Source organism: Vombatus ursinus, unplaced genomic scaffold (genome assembly GCF_900497805.2).
Source record: "Vombatus ursinus unplaced genomic scaffold, bare-nosed wombat genome assembly UNPS02014810.1, whole genome shotgun sequence".
Lineage (NCBI taxonomy): Eukaryota > Metazoa > Chordata > Mammalia > Diprotodontia > Vombatidae > Vombatus > Vombatus ursinus.
In genome coordinates this window covers 35,252,157-35,269,648 of record NW_020954588.1, presented here as the reverse complement: position 1 = coordinate 35,269,648, position 17,492 = coordinate 35,252,157, and the positions used below count along the sequence as shown (strand labels likewise).

Sequence of the window (17,492 nt, the reverse complement as noted above, 5' to 3'; positions counted from 1 at the left end):
ATATATAACAATACATAACTATATGTATGTGTGTGTGTGTGTGTATATACATACATATACATATACTATATATATATTATATATATATATATATATAAATCTCACTAACTATATTGAGATAGAAGAAGCAACCTGGTATAGTGGATGAGAGCAGGACTCGGGAATAGCCAAGAAGAGCAAAATATCATTCTTTTAATTCCCACGTGGTTCATTTCAATTGATATGTTTAGTTATTAATTGACAATCATCTCTGAGACTCTGCAAGGGGAATTAAACATAATCTCATGGTGTTCCTGAAATCTTCTTAACTATATAATACAAAATAAGATTCTAGATCTCTGTTCCAATTAGAATAGTAATAAAAAAAAACCTCACAGACTCCTAGAAATTAATTTCCATTAAATATATTTGAAATATTTAATTATATTACATAGGAAAAAAAATGAGTTTATAAGATGAAAAATTGAAGATATTAATTGAAACTGTAGTAGATTGGTCCTTTCCTTTAAAAATTGAAGTTGTCATTTAGTTCTCATGTTGTCCAAGAAATTTCTATGTTGTTCTCCAAGATGACACCTTTGTCAGAAAGATGAATTTCTAATATCTGGGAGGGTTAAAGAAAATATACAATTTTAATATTCATTTAGAACTTTATATTCCTAGCTTGTTATGATGAGCAATAATATCATCTAAATATATAAATGCCCCTTTTTGAGGAAGCATAGTTTGTAAGAGCTGGAAGGGACAATAATGATTTTCTGATGCAATCCCTTCTTGTTATAGATGAGGAAAGAAAAGTCCTAAGTCCACAAACAGAATGTCCTTAAGATAAGGGGAGGGGAGACTCAATGACATTAAAGTCTCTCCAGCTGTAATGCCAAGATTTAGTCTTTGAAAATTTCTCAGAGGAATGAGAGGTGAGGAAAAGGAGAGTGATTTGCAATCCACGATAATATATGAGACCCAAACTTTCCATCAGGTAACATATTCTTATTATAAATGCTTTCTCCACTGTTCCAGAACCATGAACCTTGATGCCACTGCTTCCCTTTGTAGCCAATTATTCTTTTGAGAATGTGCTATAAAAAAAGTTTTTGCTTTCATAGAATTTAAATGTCCCACCCTGCCACTTATATCTTTTCCTACAGGTCTATGCTTTGGAGATAAATCAAATCCCTCTTCCATATGAAAACCTTCAAATATTACAGAAAAGCTAACAAGTCTGCAATAATCTCAGGAAAACATGTTTAAAGAGAATTGATCACTTAAAGCAATGCTAGTACTATGTCTTTCTACTCAAAGGCTATTCGCAGCAACAAAATGTTGTTTTTGAAAAAGAAAGAAGAAGATGAAAAGGTGGTGAATGCAATGAAAGTGAAGAGGAGAGAAACAAGGAAAGAAGAAGAAGAGAGAAAATGAAAAAAGGAATACTGTTTTTCATCAAAATGTACTTCTCTAATTTTAGGAAACACAGAAACAATAGGTTTAAAGGAATTTATATGTAATAAGAATTCTCATTCAGATCTTACCCCATTGTTTGAATCTTCATTAAAGGCAATGTCTTGACTCTGGCCATTGTATGTGAGTACTACACTTGAAACTGGAGTCTTGTCTTTTCCCCACACTTTGATATGCCCAAGTCTCAGCTCACTGGGGTTTGAATACCCTTTATGTATGACAGTACTTGTCAGAGTCGTCTGAAAAATTAGATAAGAAAGACAATATTTAAGTTGTAATGGGCTGGGCACCCATGACATAAAGAATAGTTATGTACACTCGGATATATATATATACACACACGTATATATGTATATATACGTGTGTGTGTATATGTATGTATGTTGTATATATATACATATGTGTGTGTGTGTATATATATATGTATATATATATATATAATTTCCCAAAAGTTAAGAAAACAGTATTTAGAGAGAGTTTCAAAGTTATCCTTACCTGATTTAATTGAAACTGTACTGACAGGTATTGTCCTTTTTCATAAGTATCTATTAAAAAAGACAGAGACAAAACATGTTTAGAGAAAACCATGAAAGAATGGCAAAATGTTTTGCCCCCCCCTTAGGAATTACTTGAAATAGTTAAAAATCCACCTGGATATACTTCTTCAGCAAAGCATAGAGGATAAGTTGTTGGACTTGGGAATTAAGGAAAAAACTAGGGGAATCTCAGCTCTAATACTTACTAACTGTATGATTATGGCAAATACTTAGCTTCTCTTAGACTCGGTTTCCTCATCTGTAAAATGAGGATAATAGGCCTGGAGTACCTACCACCATGAGGTTGTTGTGAGGCTCAAAGAATGCAAAAACACTCTGTCAAACATTTTACAAAAGTTCAAGTGCTATATAAACATTCGCTATTATTCTCTTTGGGGTTATTTACATTTCTTTTCTTGCATATGCATGAGAAGTAGAATAATGGAGATCATTACATTGAGCTATTCCTGCCTGGATGAAATAATAAACTTTGTCTGGACAACAGACCTCACCACAAATCATATATCCATATGTGTGTGTGTGTGTGTGTGTGTGTGTGTGTGTGTGTGTGTACACACACACACACATATATATACATGCATATATATGTGTATGTATATGTGCACAAATGTATGTGTATCTGTTGTGTACATATGTTTATGTGTATGTTTATTATATAAGTGTGTGTGTGTGTGCATGTATAAAATCAGAACGAGGGTGAGAGCCTCACTTTTTCTCCTTAAAGTATTGCATATCTCACAAAGCTCAATCCCTTTGTGTGCATCAGTATGCTCTGGACTATGTTGTCTACACCATGACCTTTGGTGACATGGCTTCCTTGTGACACTCTCTGTCTGGCACACCCAAACACACAAGGTTGATCAAGAAAAGTAACCTCTTTTATGGTTTCATTGTGGTACTAGACAGCACAGTTGCTTCATGATGAAACTCCCCTAATAGCTTGCCACCTGAAATGTAGCTATACTGAGTTTCTACCTTACATAAAAGGCTGAGGAATAAGGGAAGAGGAGGAGGGGAATAATCAGCACTATAGCAATATTGGAGAGATTGATGTGCTACTATTCAGTAGCAAAGTCAGACTCACCAATGCTGTCTCCATCATCCCAGAACAATGAACCTTGTGCCATTTTGTTATCATCCACAGCAACAATGAGTCCCATGAAATTATTTCGACTGTAAGAAAAACATTTTTCAGAATGATCAATTATAGTTATTTCCCAGAGACTTATAAACAAAAATCTGACTATACAAAACACATAAGTAAGGAATATTTAATTCATCTCCCACTGCATCCCATGTCCAATGAGTCATCATTTTTTTAGAAGTAAGGACACTGGTTAGTAAAGCCTGAGTCTAATTTGAGGAATGGGTCTTGTATACAAATACAAGCAAATAAAAGCAACAATATGGTATAGATCAAAGGAAAACTAAGTGGTGGCTTTATTATATCTTCATTCTCATCTTTTGCCCCTTCATGCTACCCCTCTCCTCCAAATCTTATTATTAATTTTGGCCTTGATGTTAAATGTGCACAGAAGAGGGAAAGGTGTCTGTTTTTCAATAACCAAAAATGATTATTACAGAGAAAAAGTGTCCGAGGTGAATATCAAAATGGTAATGTTGAAGATGTTGATGATGATGATAACAATAATAAAGAACATTGATATGTTCTAAGTTTTGAAAGTGCTTTACATTGGTTATTTCATTTTATCCTCACAACAAACCTGTGAGGGTAAGGAGGGGAGAAAGTACTAAAATGATAGATTATATAATATGAATATGCATATATATATACATACATATATGCATATATATAAATTGTATTTCAACATAACTATTTTCCTTTGTAACTATGTATGTTCCCTATGTTTTGTTTTTGCAATTAAATATATTTTGAGAATGATCCATCCTTGATTATCTAGAACCTGCAACCCATTTTCCCATAAAAATCATGTTATGATCAGGATACCACAAAATTCCATTTAACCAGAAATGCGGCTGAGTTCTAGAACTTATAGGACTTATCTAAAAGTGTTACAAAAACCTTACTAACACTTTTAATATCATTTTTATGGGAAGATGTTTCCATTCCAAACTTGTAATTCCAAGAAGGAAAAGTAGGGACTCTAACCCCCTTCCATTTTTGGACCAGAAGTCTAATGGAAACGTCCAGGAGTTCTTGGTCTTTGAGAAGAAAAGAACTGATTATCAAATGGAGGCAGGATGAGATGGGACAGGTGATGGTGTTTGACTTTATGAAGTAGTGGTATCAGAGAAATCTTGTCTTTACTAGCGGAAGTTGCAGTCTGCATCATTTGGCAGTAGATGGTAGCAAGGGGATGGCAGTCAGTCACAAAGAAATGTCCCAGGGAGGTGGTGAGACAGAAGTTGAACAACAATCGCTAGGAATGAATAATTTAGAGAGTACAAGAGACAATGATGGTAGAAAGGCAAAGAGGGGATTCTGCAGTCTTGTAGGTGGGGAATTTTCACCTGTGGTGGCCCTTCATAAATCAAGAAGTTTCACAAATAAAGTGTTGTTCATAAGCAAGAAACTCAGTATATGTTCTGTTACAATTAAAGTAAAAAAGAATTTCACATCTATTTTAGAACTAGAGAGATTCCTGCTTTAATATGAGACATCTAATCATTGGTCATCATAAATCTCTAATTCAACATTTCTCATTTCACTTTTCTTACCTATGAAAGGTATTCTGGGCAGGATCCTGAAAAGGAAGAATAAGACCACCCCGGACGTGGAGGTTGATTTTATCCAGAGGAGCATCAAACTCAGTATATTGCTTCCTAATTCCAATATCATACCCCTAAAAAAAGAGATTGAGGTAAAATATTAGGGAAAAGAACCAGAACCACAGTAAATACTCACAGGAACCTATCACATGTGAATAAAGTATTTTTACACAAGAATAAATTTAAATTTGAAATAAATACATCTTCAAAGAACATTTAATAATTTAGAATAAATATTTCAATTTTAAACAGAGGAAGAAAGTAATTAAATATTTTCTAAGCAACTAGAAAACTAATCTCAATATATAGTTGAGTAATGAGAACAGTAAAAATGAATTAATATAGCCTTTTGAGTATTGCAAAGTACTTACTTCACTATCTTCTGGACCTAGCATAGTATTCTATGCATGATTAATGGATTTATATTATGACTTAGCCTTATACTTAGATATGTGGATTTCACATGCAGAAAAAAAAAATGAGTCGGAGTTTTGTAGCCAAAGATATTGTCTCTGGCACTATAAGGTGATTTTCTTCCCCCTTAAGACGATTATTTATCTTCATTCAATATATCTGACATAATGTGGTACAGTACGATTTCAGTGTTTCTTTATGAAACCAAGGCAATAGTTAGATTAAAAAGCAAAAATCAAAGGAGGACCACCATCACCACACTAACATTTCTATCTATGCAAGTTAGTTCTCAGATTGTTTTCACACTTAACGTCTATGTGCCATGGATGTTTTAAGTTTGTTTGTACTAGGATGCTCTTTTTGTATGACTATACTAGAAGCTTTCTAAAGTGGATTTTGAAAGAGAAAGCACATTGTTCATCTCTTACCGTATGAAAATCGAACCAGCGGGCATCAGGCACATATGCCTTTACAGTTGTGGCAGCCTAAAGATCAAAAACAGACAAACATAATAAACAATTCAGTTTTAAATAGCTATCAAATAAAGAGTGATGTTTCTATACTTACCGGTTCCATAACGGGGCTCACCAAAAAGCCTGAGCCCCAAAGAAACTGTTTGAAAATGTTCCAGGTTTCCTTATCATCAAAGAACCTTGAAATAGCAAATACATAACCAGTCATTATGCATATGTTTACAACAAAGTAAGTGAATTCATAGGAATTATAGATGAAAGGAACACACTGTATTTGACAGATCATAGATAATTTACATGTCCATATTCATATGCATGCACAAACACAAAATAAAGGAGCATATAATGCCCAGTTCATAGATAATTAAAATGAAAATTGCCTAATAACTATGCAAAGATAAAGAAGTTGACAATGAAGTCTTCCTGAGTGTATTAATTCATTATTCTTTCTTTAAAGTTGACAATGATTTTTTTAAATGACCAAATCTAATAGACTCTTTTTTTTCAGCCCTTATCCTTCTTGAACCTTCTGCAACTGTTAATGTTGATCACCTTCTTTTCCTGCTATCTTCCAGATTTTTTGTGACTCTGCTCTTCCATGGTTCTCCTGTCTGCCCACTTTTCTGTTTCCTCCAGGCCATCATTGCTAATTGTAAGTATCCCTCAAGGTTCTTTTCTGGTCCCTCTTCTCTTCTCCCTCTGTATTATCTCACTTTGTGATTCCATCAGTCCCGTAGAGATGATTCATAGACCTTTTTATTCAGCCCCAACTTGTTTCCTGACTTCAGTCTCACATCTCCGACTGCCTACTGGACATCTCAAATTTGATATCCTACTGACATCTGAAATGCAACAAGTCCAAAGCTAAGCTCCAAAAGCTCATCTCCTTTTCCTAATTTTGCTATTATTGTTGAGGGCAACACCATTCTCTCAGTCACCCCAGCTTGCATCTTTGACATCATTCTTTTTTATCCCCTGTATCCAATTATTTGCAAAATCCTATCATTTATACCTTTGTGACATCTTTTTGTATATGCCCTCTTCTCTCTTTTGACACTGCCATCACCCTCACGCCTTCATCACCTCTCATCTGAATTACTATAATAGCCTTCGGGTTGAACATTATCCCTGAAATCTTTCCTGACCCCAGTCCTTCCTCCACTCAGATGCCAAAGTGATCCTTCCAATGTACACATCAAACCATGTTACTCTCCACCCCTCTGCCACTCCAGTGGTACCCTATTACCTCCAGGATTAAATATAAAATCATCTATTTGTATCTTAAATCTCCTCATAACCCAGCTTCTTCCTACTTTTTTCAGTATTCTTATGGCTTATTACACTCCTCAGACTCTGTAATGTAGTAACATAGTAACACTGGACTCTTTGCTATTCTTTACTCAAGGCACTTCATTTTCTGATGGCAGCCATCTTATTAACTTTCCTCTATGACTAGAGTTATCTATATCCTGTCCTCCCCATCATTGCTTTCTCGCTTCTTTCAAATCTTAGCCAGAATCTCAGCTTCTACATGAAGTTTTTCTTGGTCCTATCTAATGCTAGTGTCTTCCCTCTGAGATTCCCTCCCATTTAGCCTGTGTATATAGATCCTCTTTGTACATAGCTTCCCATGCTCCCCATTAGCCTGTGACGTCCTTGAGATCAAGTTGGATTTTTGCCTTTGTATCCCCAGTTGTATGCACAGTGCCTGGCATATAGTAAGGAATTACTATCTACTTGTCAACTACCTGCCTTCCCAAATGCAGAAAACTCTGCTATTCATTCCAAACCAACTAAAGATAGAAGCAAAATATTTGTTACTTTTTCTTCTGTTTTCTTTTGTTTTCTCCTTCTGGTAGTTCCTCCTATTGGTTTTAATTCTTCCTTACAACATCACTAATGTGACAATGTTTAAGAGGAATGTATATGTATAGCCTATATCAGATTGCACACTGTCTTGGGGAGGCAGGGAAGGAGGGGAGAAAAATTTAAAACTCAAAAGTTTATGGAAGTGATTGATGATAAATCAAAAGAAATTAATAAAAAAAAGAAATGATAAGCAGGCAGACTTCAGAAAAACCTGGAAAGACTTGTATGGACTGATGCTAAGTGAAGTGAGCAGAACCAGGAGAACATTGTACACAGTAACAGCCAAATTGTGTGATGACTGACTTTGATAGACTTAGCCCTTCTCAGCAATGCAAGAATCTAAGACATTTCCAAAAGTCTCATGATGGAAAATGCTATCCACATCCAAAGAAAGAACTGTGGAGTTTGAATGCATATCAAAGCATACTATTTGCTCTTTTTTTCTGTTTTGTTTTGTTTTGTTTCTTCTTTCTTGTGGTTCCTTCTATTGGTTCTAATTCTTCCTCACAGCATGACTAATGTGAAAATGTTTAATAGCAATGTATATGCATAGCCTGCATCAGATTGTGTGTTGTCTTGGGGAGGGAGGTGGGGAGGGAGGAGGAGAAAAATTTAAAACTCAAAAGCTTAAGGAAGTGATTGTTGATAAATCAAAATAAATTAATAAAAAAACAACTGAAATATCAATACAGTTTGTAAGGGGACTGTGAATAATATAGATTATTTCTGTGACCCCCCCCAATAGGACAATGTATTTAAGAAGTTTTGTAATCATTAAAGTGCTATATGATGGTACTTAACAATAGTATCATGGTATATGTCTATTAAAAACAATGACGATAATGATGAGGAAGATGAACAGGATGATAATAGAAGTTATTATTTATATAATGTTTGGGAAAATATTTTACATAGCAACTTTGATCCTCATGAGAACTTGGTGGGTTAGGTGCTCCAGATATCATCATGCCCATTTTGTAGATGAGGAAACTGAGGCTACAAGATGATTTGAATCCCATTTTTTTCTCATTCCAAGTCCAGCAGTGTTGTGGTACATTGTGCCACATTTTTTTCATTAAAAATAAACTGTTATTATTTTGGAGAGTGATAAGGTAGAGGTTTGTTCTTTGGGGTTTCTTTATTAAGGAAAGTGATAAAACTGCAAAAGATATCCATCCAAATAAAGCTGAAGGGATGCTATTGGGGAAGCAGCTTCCGAGTTATTATTGGGAATGAGGATTAGAATGGAAAGGATAAGAAGGAAAAAAGACAGAATTTGTTCTTTGAATTATAATCATCAATCATTGCCACCACTGACATTTATCTATTGCTTTATCATTATGAACACAATACATTACATCACTTGGGGAGATTAGATGGGCACAGTGAATTGTACCTTGCACTTGGACTCCAAAGACCGGAATCTTAAAGTCCCAAACTTATTGGTCATGTGAAGACAAGCAAGGGACTTGACATCTTCAAACTTCAGTTTCATCAGTAAAATGTGAATGATAATCTATGTACTACTTTCTTCATACTGTTCTTTTGGACAAGGTACTTGGCCATGACGCAGTTTTGAAGTGTGACCTATTGTTACCGATCCTCATAATAACCAAGAGATGAATTATATCAATTTTATTGTCTCCATTTTACAAATGAGAAAATTTAGATGCAGAAACATTGTGTGCCCTAAAGAAGCATATTCTACTGGGAGGGAACAGTGCATACCCATATAAGTGTATGCTTATATATTTATATATAAGCTTATATATATATATATATGTATGCTTACTTATATTTACATATAAGTAAATATGAAATATATTCAAAATAGATGCATAGCAATTGGAGGGGAGAGGCTAGAGGCAGAGTAATGACATCAGAGGACTTCAGAATAAAGGTTGTCTTCCAAGAATAAAGGACATTTTTGAATTGAAAGTTGTTGGGTTTGTTTTTTGTTTGTTTGTTTGGTTGGTTGGTTTTTTAACAGAGTTTGTAAGAAAAACTGTAGATTATAATCAGGTGTAGAATTAAATAATACTTGTTTCACCTACCAAATACCATTAAAAATGATATTTTGTGGGAACTGGCAATTAGTCTGTAAACCCTACTATTTCATCTATGTTAGCCATTAAAACCAAATACAAAAATAAACAACCCAGAACAAACCTTCAGTTGGTTGTAAGGGTTGTCTTTTCTTACATTTTTTTAAAGAGAGGTAGTAGGGAGAAAAGAGGATAAATTATGTCTCCTTCTCCTTGTCAAGGAAAACCTTTCCACTTTCACAAGTTAGTCATTCCTTCCCATCTTCTGTAGCAAATTCCTCACTCAATTGTCCTCACACTCTTCATTATCTTTAATCTTTCCCTTTCTACTGCTTTAAGTTTGCCAATGTCTCCTCAATCACCTGAAAAAAAATGCTCATTTGATCCAGCTATACCCAGTCACTATCATCTTCTGTCTCTCCACCCTGTCCTGGCTAAAATCATAAACAAAGCAGATTATAATTGGTTCCACCACTTCATTTCCTCTCACTCTCTTCTTAACTTTCTGCACTCTTGCTTCCAATTTCATCATTGAACTAACACTGCTCTCTCCAGCCTTACAAATGATCTCTTAATTGCCAAATGGAAAGTCTTTTCTCAATCTTCACGCTACCTAACTTCTCTACATTCTTTCATCATCCGTTTATCCTTGATACTCTCTTCTCTCTAGGTTTTCATGGAATCATTGTCTTTTGGTTCTATAACCTGTCTGACCTCTTCTCAGTCTCCTTTGATGGATTTTCATCCCGGTCACACCCAATAACTGTGGATAGCCCTCAAAACTCTCTCCTGGGCCCTCTTTTTGTATGTCCTTCAATACTATGACTTTTCATGATCTCATCAGTTCCCATTGACTCAATTATAATCTCGAGGCAGATGATTCTCAGATCTGCTTGTCCTAACCTCTCTGTTGACTAACACTGTCACATTTCCAATTGCCTACTGAATATCTAAAACTGGAGCTACTTAGATATTGTAAACTCAACATGTCTAAAATTGGGAAAAACTTCTGGGAGCCAAGATGGTGGAGTAAGCAATAAATCACTATAATTCTCCCATATTCACCTCCAAACATCCATGAAGCACCCCAAAACAAATTCTGGAATAGCAAAACCAACAAAAAGATGGGGTGAAACAATACTTTAGCCAAAGAAACTTGGAAGATATGTGGAAAGGTATATTATCACAGTGGAAAATTATTGTGCTACAAGAAATAATGAGCCAAATGCTCTCAGAAAAACCTGGAAAGCCTTACATGAACTGATGCAAAGTGAAATGTGTAGAACCAGGAGAACATTGTGCGCAATAACAGTAATATTGTAAGATGACCAACTATGACTAGATATTTCATATATTCCAAAATATTTTTCCAAGAATAATAAAAAAAAAAACCTCTTTCAAAAGTCATAATTGAAGATCTTGGAGGAATGTAAAGAAATTAAATAATTAAAACTAAACCTGCATAGCAGTATATTCATCCTTCATTATACTTACTCATGTAGGAGAGGACGGATGACTGTGCCACCATTAGCATGGATTTCATGCATTAGTGTGTAGAAATGGGGCAGTAGAGTGTATCTGATATTAAGAACATTCCTGGACATGTCTTGAAAAGTTTCATTCCAAGAAACAGGATCTTGTCTCTGAACAAATTGAAATACACATTATTATAATCAGTTTATATTGCTCTCCTCTCACCCCACAATACTCAGTCATGGTCACATGAAATACATATTGTGCGCTTCTTATGGGCAAGCTTCTTGCTCTCCAATAGCTTATTTATTTGTTTGCTTGCTTGTTTTCTTTACATTCCTAATGCTTACCACCAAGCCGTGTACATAGAAGGCACTTTATCCTTTTTGTTGAGCTTACATAACTAAACAAACTAGCAACAAATAAAAAAAAAGCTAGATAAATCCACTGACAATGTATCATTTGCAGATGAAAAAATGCATCTTCTGAATTTTATGTTATTCCTCCAATTCCATCTACCTTGTTAGATTCAAAATATGGTCAATGTCATTAAGATACTAGGCATTAAAGTCAGCTTGTATTTTCATTGTTAATATGTCACTTTAAATTGTAGGGTTATACACACAGAGTTTAAGTAAGGGAAAAAAAACTGTAAGGATTCAAAGAAGTGTCTATGATCATGTAGACAGTGTCCCTAAACAGGTAAAAACTTCAATAGGTTCCTCATTTTATGGGATCATAGCCTTAAAGGTCATCTAGTTCAATGTCTTCATTTTGCAGATGAGGAAACTGAGGGCCCAGGGAGCTGGGATTTAAATGCAACAAATATGACAAGTACAAATACAATACACTTTCCACTGCACATATTACTACCTCATATATATCTTTAAGGTTTTTAAAGTGATATTTTATCATCAAGAGAACTCTCAGTGTTATGAGCTAGTATTACTGCACCAGTATTAACCAACTTTTCCCTGTACACTTACTATCGTCTCAATAAAATATTCCTCTTTTATGGAGAAGAGCATAAAGATCACAGATTTAGAGGCCTAAATACTGTGGAAATTATATTGTCTAACCTTCTCATGTGACAGAGCTCTGGGTCTGAATTAAGGAAGACCCAAGTTCAAATCTAATAGTAGACCTCACTAGCTATATGACTATAAGTATGTCATTTAATCTCTATTTGCCTTAGTTTCCTTAACTGTAAAATGGCTATAATAATAGCATCTGCCAGGATTGCTGTGAGGATCAAATGAGGTAATGTTTGTAAAACACTTAGCACGATGTCTGGCATATGCATACTATATAAATGCTAGCTATTATTTTATTATTATTATTATTATTATTATCATTATTATTATTTATTAGGAGGAAGAGGAAGACCTAAAGGTAAAGGAGAAGGAAAAGGAAGAGAAGTGGAAGTGGAGTTTGAGAAGGAGTAAGAAAATGAGGAGGTGAAAGAAGAGAAGGAAATGGGAATTCAAAGAGGTTCACTAACTTGCTGACCCCTCCCTACGCAATTGGTGGCGGAGGTAGGTTTTGAACCCAGATAATGAGACTCTAAATTCTGCATTCTTTTCTTTGGAACTAGGCTATTCTTTCTAATCTGAGAGCAATTAAGGATTAACAGGGAAGGAAAACAAAGAATTACTAGACTTGCTATAGATCCTCAAAAAGTCTTTCGGGTCTATCTGAAATTACCTAGCATTCATACATTATCTCATTTGAGACACAACAGGTCCATGATGAAGGTACAATGAGTATTTCTCTTCTCATTTTCCAGATAAGGAAACAGAGGCCCAAAGAATTGAAGTGACTTTCCCATGGTCACACAGTTACCAAGTATCAGAGGTGAGATTTGAATTCAAGGCTTCCTGACTCAAGGTCTAACATCTTATTCCTGATTGTGTGCTGCATCCCCAAGGATAACTAACCCTCTCTAACCACGGCAAACATTAGAGATGGATAAGGCATTCAAAATTATTAAAGAATGCTCAGTTATGCTTTGTTCCACAAAGCCTCACTAAATCCCTCTGATTCAAAAATCATTAGGAGTTTTAATTTTTTTCTTCATTAGTATTTTTTTTAACTTTGGCTTTATATCCTGATTTCAAATGATAGTTTTGTATCCTTTAGAAAGGAAATTTGATTCTGATTTATGATGGATCTTCTATTTGCTCTCTTTCCATTTGGGGAAAACAAAAAAACAAAAAAAATATTTTTTCCAGATTTTTAACTAGGACTAAGAACCTGAAATGACTTTTCTTGCAGAGAGAAAGAAATGACCCAGGGGAGAAAAGCATAATCATTGTGATAGGGACATCTTTCCTTTCTCATTTCAGAGACAGGAAGTTTCAGTCTTTCATGGTAGATTTCTAAAGACACATGGCAATGGTACTGGAAAACTAGGATTTAATTAAGAAGACATGGTTGGAATCTTAATATCTGTCATGCTTAATAACTACATACTTCCATAAAAATCAGCACACCTCTCTGAGCTTCTGGTTCTTCATCTGGAAAATACAGATTATACTATTCACATAACATACTTCACATAGTTCATCAATTTAGAGCTAGGAAGGACCTTGGCATCCATCCATCTTATCGAACCCTTTCATTTTTCCACTAGGATAAAGGAAGCTTAGAAAGGTAGAGTCCACAATGCATCTGCTCCTTCTTTTGTTTTGTTTTTTCAATCCATGAAAAAATGCCCCCATGCCAGGTAACCCCAGTGGTCCTCCTCCTTCCCCCTTGCTCTCACTTTTCTGCCTCCTTTTTTGTGCTGTCTCCCCTCCGCATTAGATTGTAAACTCCCCGAGAGCAGGGATTATCTTTCTTTTATTAATTGTATCTCCCAGGCGCAGCATGGTACTTGGCACATAGTAAGGATTTAACAAATATTTATTGGATTTATTGGATTAGAAAATGACTTGCTAAGGGTCGGAGTCAACATGAGGTATGGGACTTGAAGCCATTTTTTGCTGAATGTGAGTCTATTAACTGTTGTGGTTTGTCCTACTCAAGAGGACCATGACATCCCTGAGGTAATGCCATGATTTGCAAGTGAATTGGATTTAAGAGTAAGGGAGGGCTATGGGAAAAGTCACCAGCCTCACTTTCTCCTCCAGAGCCATCTGGGCCTAATGGCAAAATACAAATCAGGATGACTTGGAGATAGCCAGGGATGCAGTGGGAGACCTTGGTCTTTTAAAGCTAAAGTCTTTTCCAGGTCCAGTTTGACTGAGACAATGTCCATTCAGTGATGAAGGCTAGGTAAGAAATGAGGTAAAGAATGGCCTCTTTTACCTAGTCAAAAAAAAAAAAAAATCGACCTGGGAGGGGAAGACACTCAGGGTTTCTGGTCAAAACAGAAACAGTTGCTATTTACATTCACTCTGAGTCATCAGGGCCCAAACAAAGACCAAGCAGAGCTTGGGCTGGGATTTATTATTGGTCAATCAATAGAGAGCAAAAGTGTTTTGGGTTTAAGGCAAGGTCCTTAAGAAAGAAATCTAACCCTTAAACCCATATTACCTACACCAAACCTAAATAGAAGCAAGGTGGCATAGGAGCTAGAATGCTAGCCCTGCTGTCAGAAAAACCTAGATTCAAATTCCATCTCTGATTCTCAATAGCTGTGTGACCAAGGGAACATCATAATCTCTGAACAGTTTTTTCATCTGTAAAATGGGCATTAAAAATGCCTGTAGTACTTGTATTGAAGAGTTGTAACAATAAAACTAGATGGATAGAATGGGGATAGAAACCAGACCTGTCATTTCAATGGCTAAATAACTATCAAAAAAGGATATTCCCTGTACAAATATAAGTCTTCATCTTTGCTGGAATTTATAGTCGTAGGTCACACAAATAATATGTGGCACAGCGGGGACAAATGAGATAAGGTATAAAAAGTGAGAATTATTCTATATGAAAGATTATTATAGGTATACTGTGAATAAGTTTGCTTCATTCCAAATCACTTTGCAACGGTATCATGGATAGACTATAACCAAACCTTTTTTTTTTCTTTTTTGTAAAGTCACAAGATTTTCTACACTGCCATTCATTCAATCACCCATTTATGAGATTAACTCTGCTATTCATTTGGCATTAAGTGTTCTTGGTTAAAGCCATTTTCCCTAAAGAGGGATTTTTACAGACCCAATTAAGGAAGCTGGATGGAATTAAGTATTGAGAATATTTGAGTCAGGAAAACATGAATGTACTGGCTACATACCCGAGTAAATGCAATGTTGTGATTTCTAGAAAATGGGTAAAATGATCCAAGTTGCATCCACCGGATACACAGCTCATATTCTGAATTGTTGAAGAAGCCACAGATGTCAGCACCAGTCTGTAACATATTGCCATTTTAAATTCAATGTCAATTCAGCTTATTTTAAAAAACTGTGCTAAAACAAAAACACGAATAAAGTAAGGATGCTTACATATGATATCCCAAAGAGGCTAAACTCCATCATACCTAAAACAGAGAGAAAAACATTTTAATAAGCTATAGATTCTTTGGGTATTTTGTTATTGCTTTACTTTTCATGCTATTACCAGTACAACAATAACAATAATAATTATAGTGATATCAGTAGTAGCGGTAGTAGCAGCAACAGAGTGGTGCAGTGGCAGCTGTGGTGGTGGTGGTGTTTGTGATTGATGGTGCTAGTAGCAGCTTTTGAGATACTCTGTATTACTCCGTTTGAGTCTCACAAAATCCCTGTGAGGTAGGTACTAAAGAAATGCTTGCTGATTCGATGTTATTTCCACTTTACAAGGAAATAGCAGTTAGGAGAGAGGCCACAATTAGTGTTAGAAGTGAAATCCAACCCTTTGTCTTCTTGACTGATAACTCCAACCCTCCATGTAAATATACCTACTGTCATATTTAAATTCTATTAAATATGCAAATCAATCAACAATATCACTTACTTTTTGGAATAGTATTATATTTTGCCTATAGCATTTAAATGTCCATGAAAGTAATATCTGTCTTGTGAGAGCTAATAATGAGAAACATAAATAGTTGGGTTCTATGTAACATGATAGGTTATTAGAATATATTTCAGCTTTATACATATCACTGTTAAAGAAAAAAATGAAGGTGCATTTTCAAAGTTGTACTCTTTCAAAATGAAGAAAATTTTCTGCATTTACTTAAATATGGAATCCACATTTGTGGAAACAGTTCTTGTAACTATTTGAATGACTTTATTAAGACCAATGATCATTTCATTAAAATTGAATGAATCTAATTTTGCAGATCTAAAAGATTAAAGAAATTATCTTTAAAACAATAGGAGTTAACTTTCAACACAATTCCTTTGGAACTCAACTACTTCTGAAATGTACAACTGAAACATTTTTAATATGCAATATTAAACAGAGAAGTTGACTAGCTACCCAAACATGTCAGAATTCCTATAAGGATGATTGTAAAAACCTTATTGATTTGAACCAATTTATTTGAAAAATTGAAAAGTTATTTGGTGAAATTTACCAACATATTCTGACAAATTAGAGAAGAAAATTAGAGGGAAAGCATAGAGGAAGAAAGAGAGAAAAACAGAGACCAAGAGACAGAGACAGAAATAAAGAAAGTGAAAGAGAGACAGAGACAGAGACACAGAACTGCTATGAAGAAAAGGGCAGTAATTGTAGAAAAATCTGCTTACATGGCAAATAAGAAAAACAAGTGTATTTAATAGGACCTAAATTGCACCATTTACATATTTTGATTTGAACAATTCTGCAACTTAAAAATAACTATTATCTATTCACATATCTTTGGATTATTTCTGCCTATACAAAGGTGGTGTTCATTTTTATCTTTTTATCCCTGGATCCTGGCCCATAGTTTATGCCTAATAAATGATTGCGGATTGAGACGGTATGAAGACCTGAGTTAGAATCCTGCACCTTTTGCTTACTTCCAATAGGACCTTGAGTAAGTCATTTAAATTCTGTAGATCCCAGTTTTCTCATCAGTAAATTGAATAGTGAGGGAAGGACAAGATCCCCTTACAGTATCTTTCATCTCCATGCTTATAATTCTGTGAGTGATTGTTCAATAAATGATTGGGGATATTTTATTTGCCATTAATTTAGTTACTCAATATATCTAAATAAAAAATTACCAGTCCCCCTTAAATATTTTATGATTCAGCTTTTCCTCATGCAGTTTCTTATGTGAGTACTGTTTCTTTGTCGCACAGAATTTCAAAATGATTTTTTCTTTTTTTTATAATTTGTTATATTCCACCATGAATAATGATTTATAGGAAGAAAATTCAAACTATCCATTCCTCCATCTAGCCTATGGAGCTATCTGGAATGAATTCTAATGCCAGAATCCCAGCATAACTCTGGCCTTCACCACTTCCTTGACTAATAAATGCAATGCTATTGTTAATCCAAAACCTTACAGATGGCCAATA

The 17,492-nt window shown here is 34.9% G+C and overlaps 1 protein-coding gene across 1 annotated transcript in view; it reads right to left on the bottom strand.

The window, feature by feature from the left end:
- Positions 1–532: 532 nt before the first annotated feature.
- The window catches only part of SI (sucrase-isomaltase), a 101,140-nt gene continuing 84,180 nt past the window's right edge, over positions 533–17,492 (bottom strand). The window contains exons 38-47 of the mRNA XM_027876017.1: positions 15,495–15,529; positions 15,284–15,400; positions 11,062–11,210; positions 5,748–5,832; positions 5,609–5,665; positions 4,716–4,840; positions 3,100–3,188; positions 1,954–2,003; positions 1,530–1,697; positions 533–604 (exon numbers count right to left, since the gene is read on the bottom strand). Of these exons, the coding sequence (XP_027731818.1) occupies positions 533–604; positions 1,530–1,697; positions 1,954–2,003; positions 3,100–3,188; positions 4,716–4,840; positions 5,609–5,665; positions 5,748–5,832; positions 11,062–11,210; positions 15,284–15,400; positions 15,495–15,529 (947 nt within the window). The remainder of the gene's footprint in view (positions 605–1,529; positions 1,698–1,953; positions 2,004–3,099; positions 3,189–4,715; positions 4,841–5,608; positions 5,666–5,747; positions 5,833–11,061; positions 11,211–15,283; positions 15,401–15,494; positions 15,530–17,492) is intronic.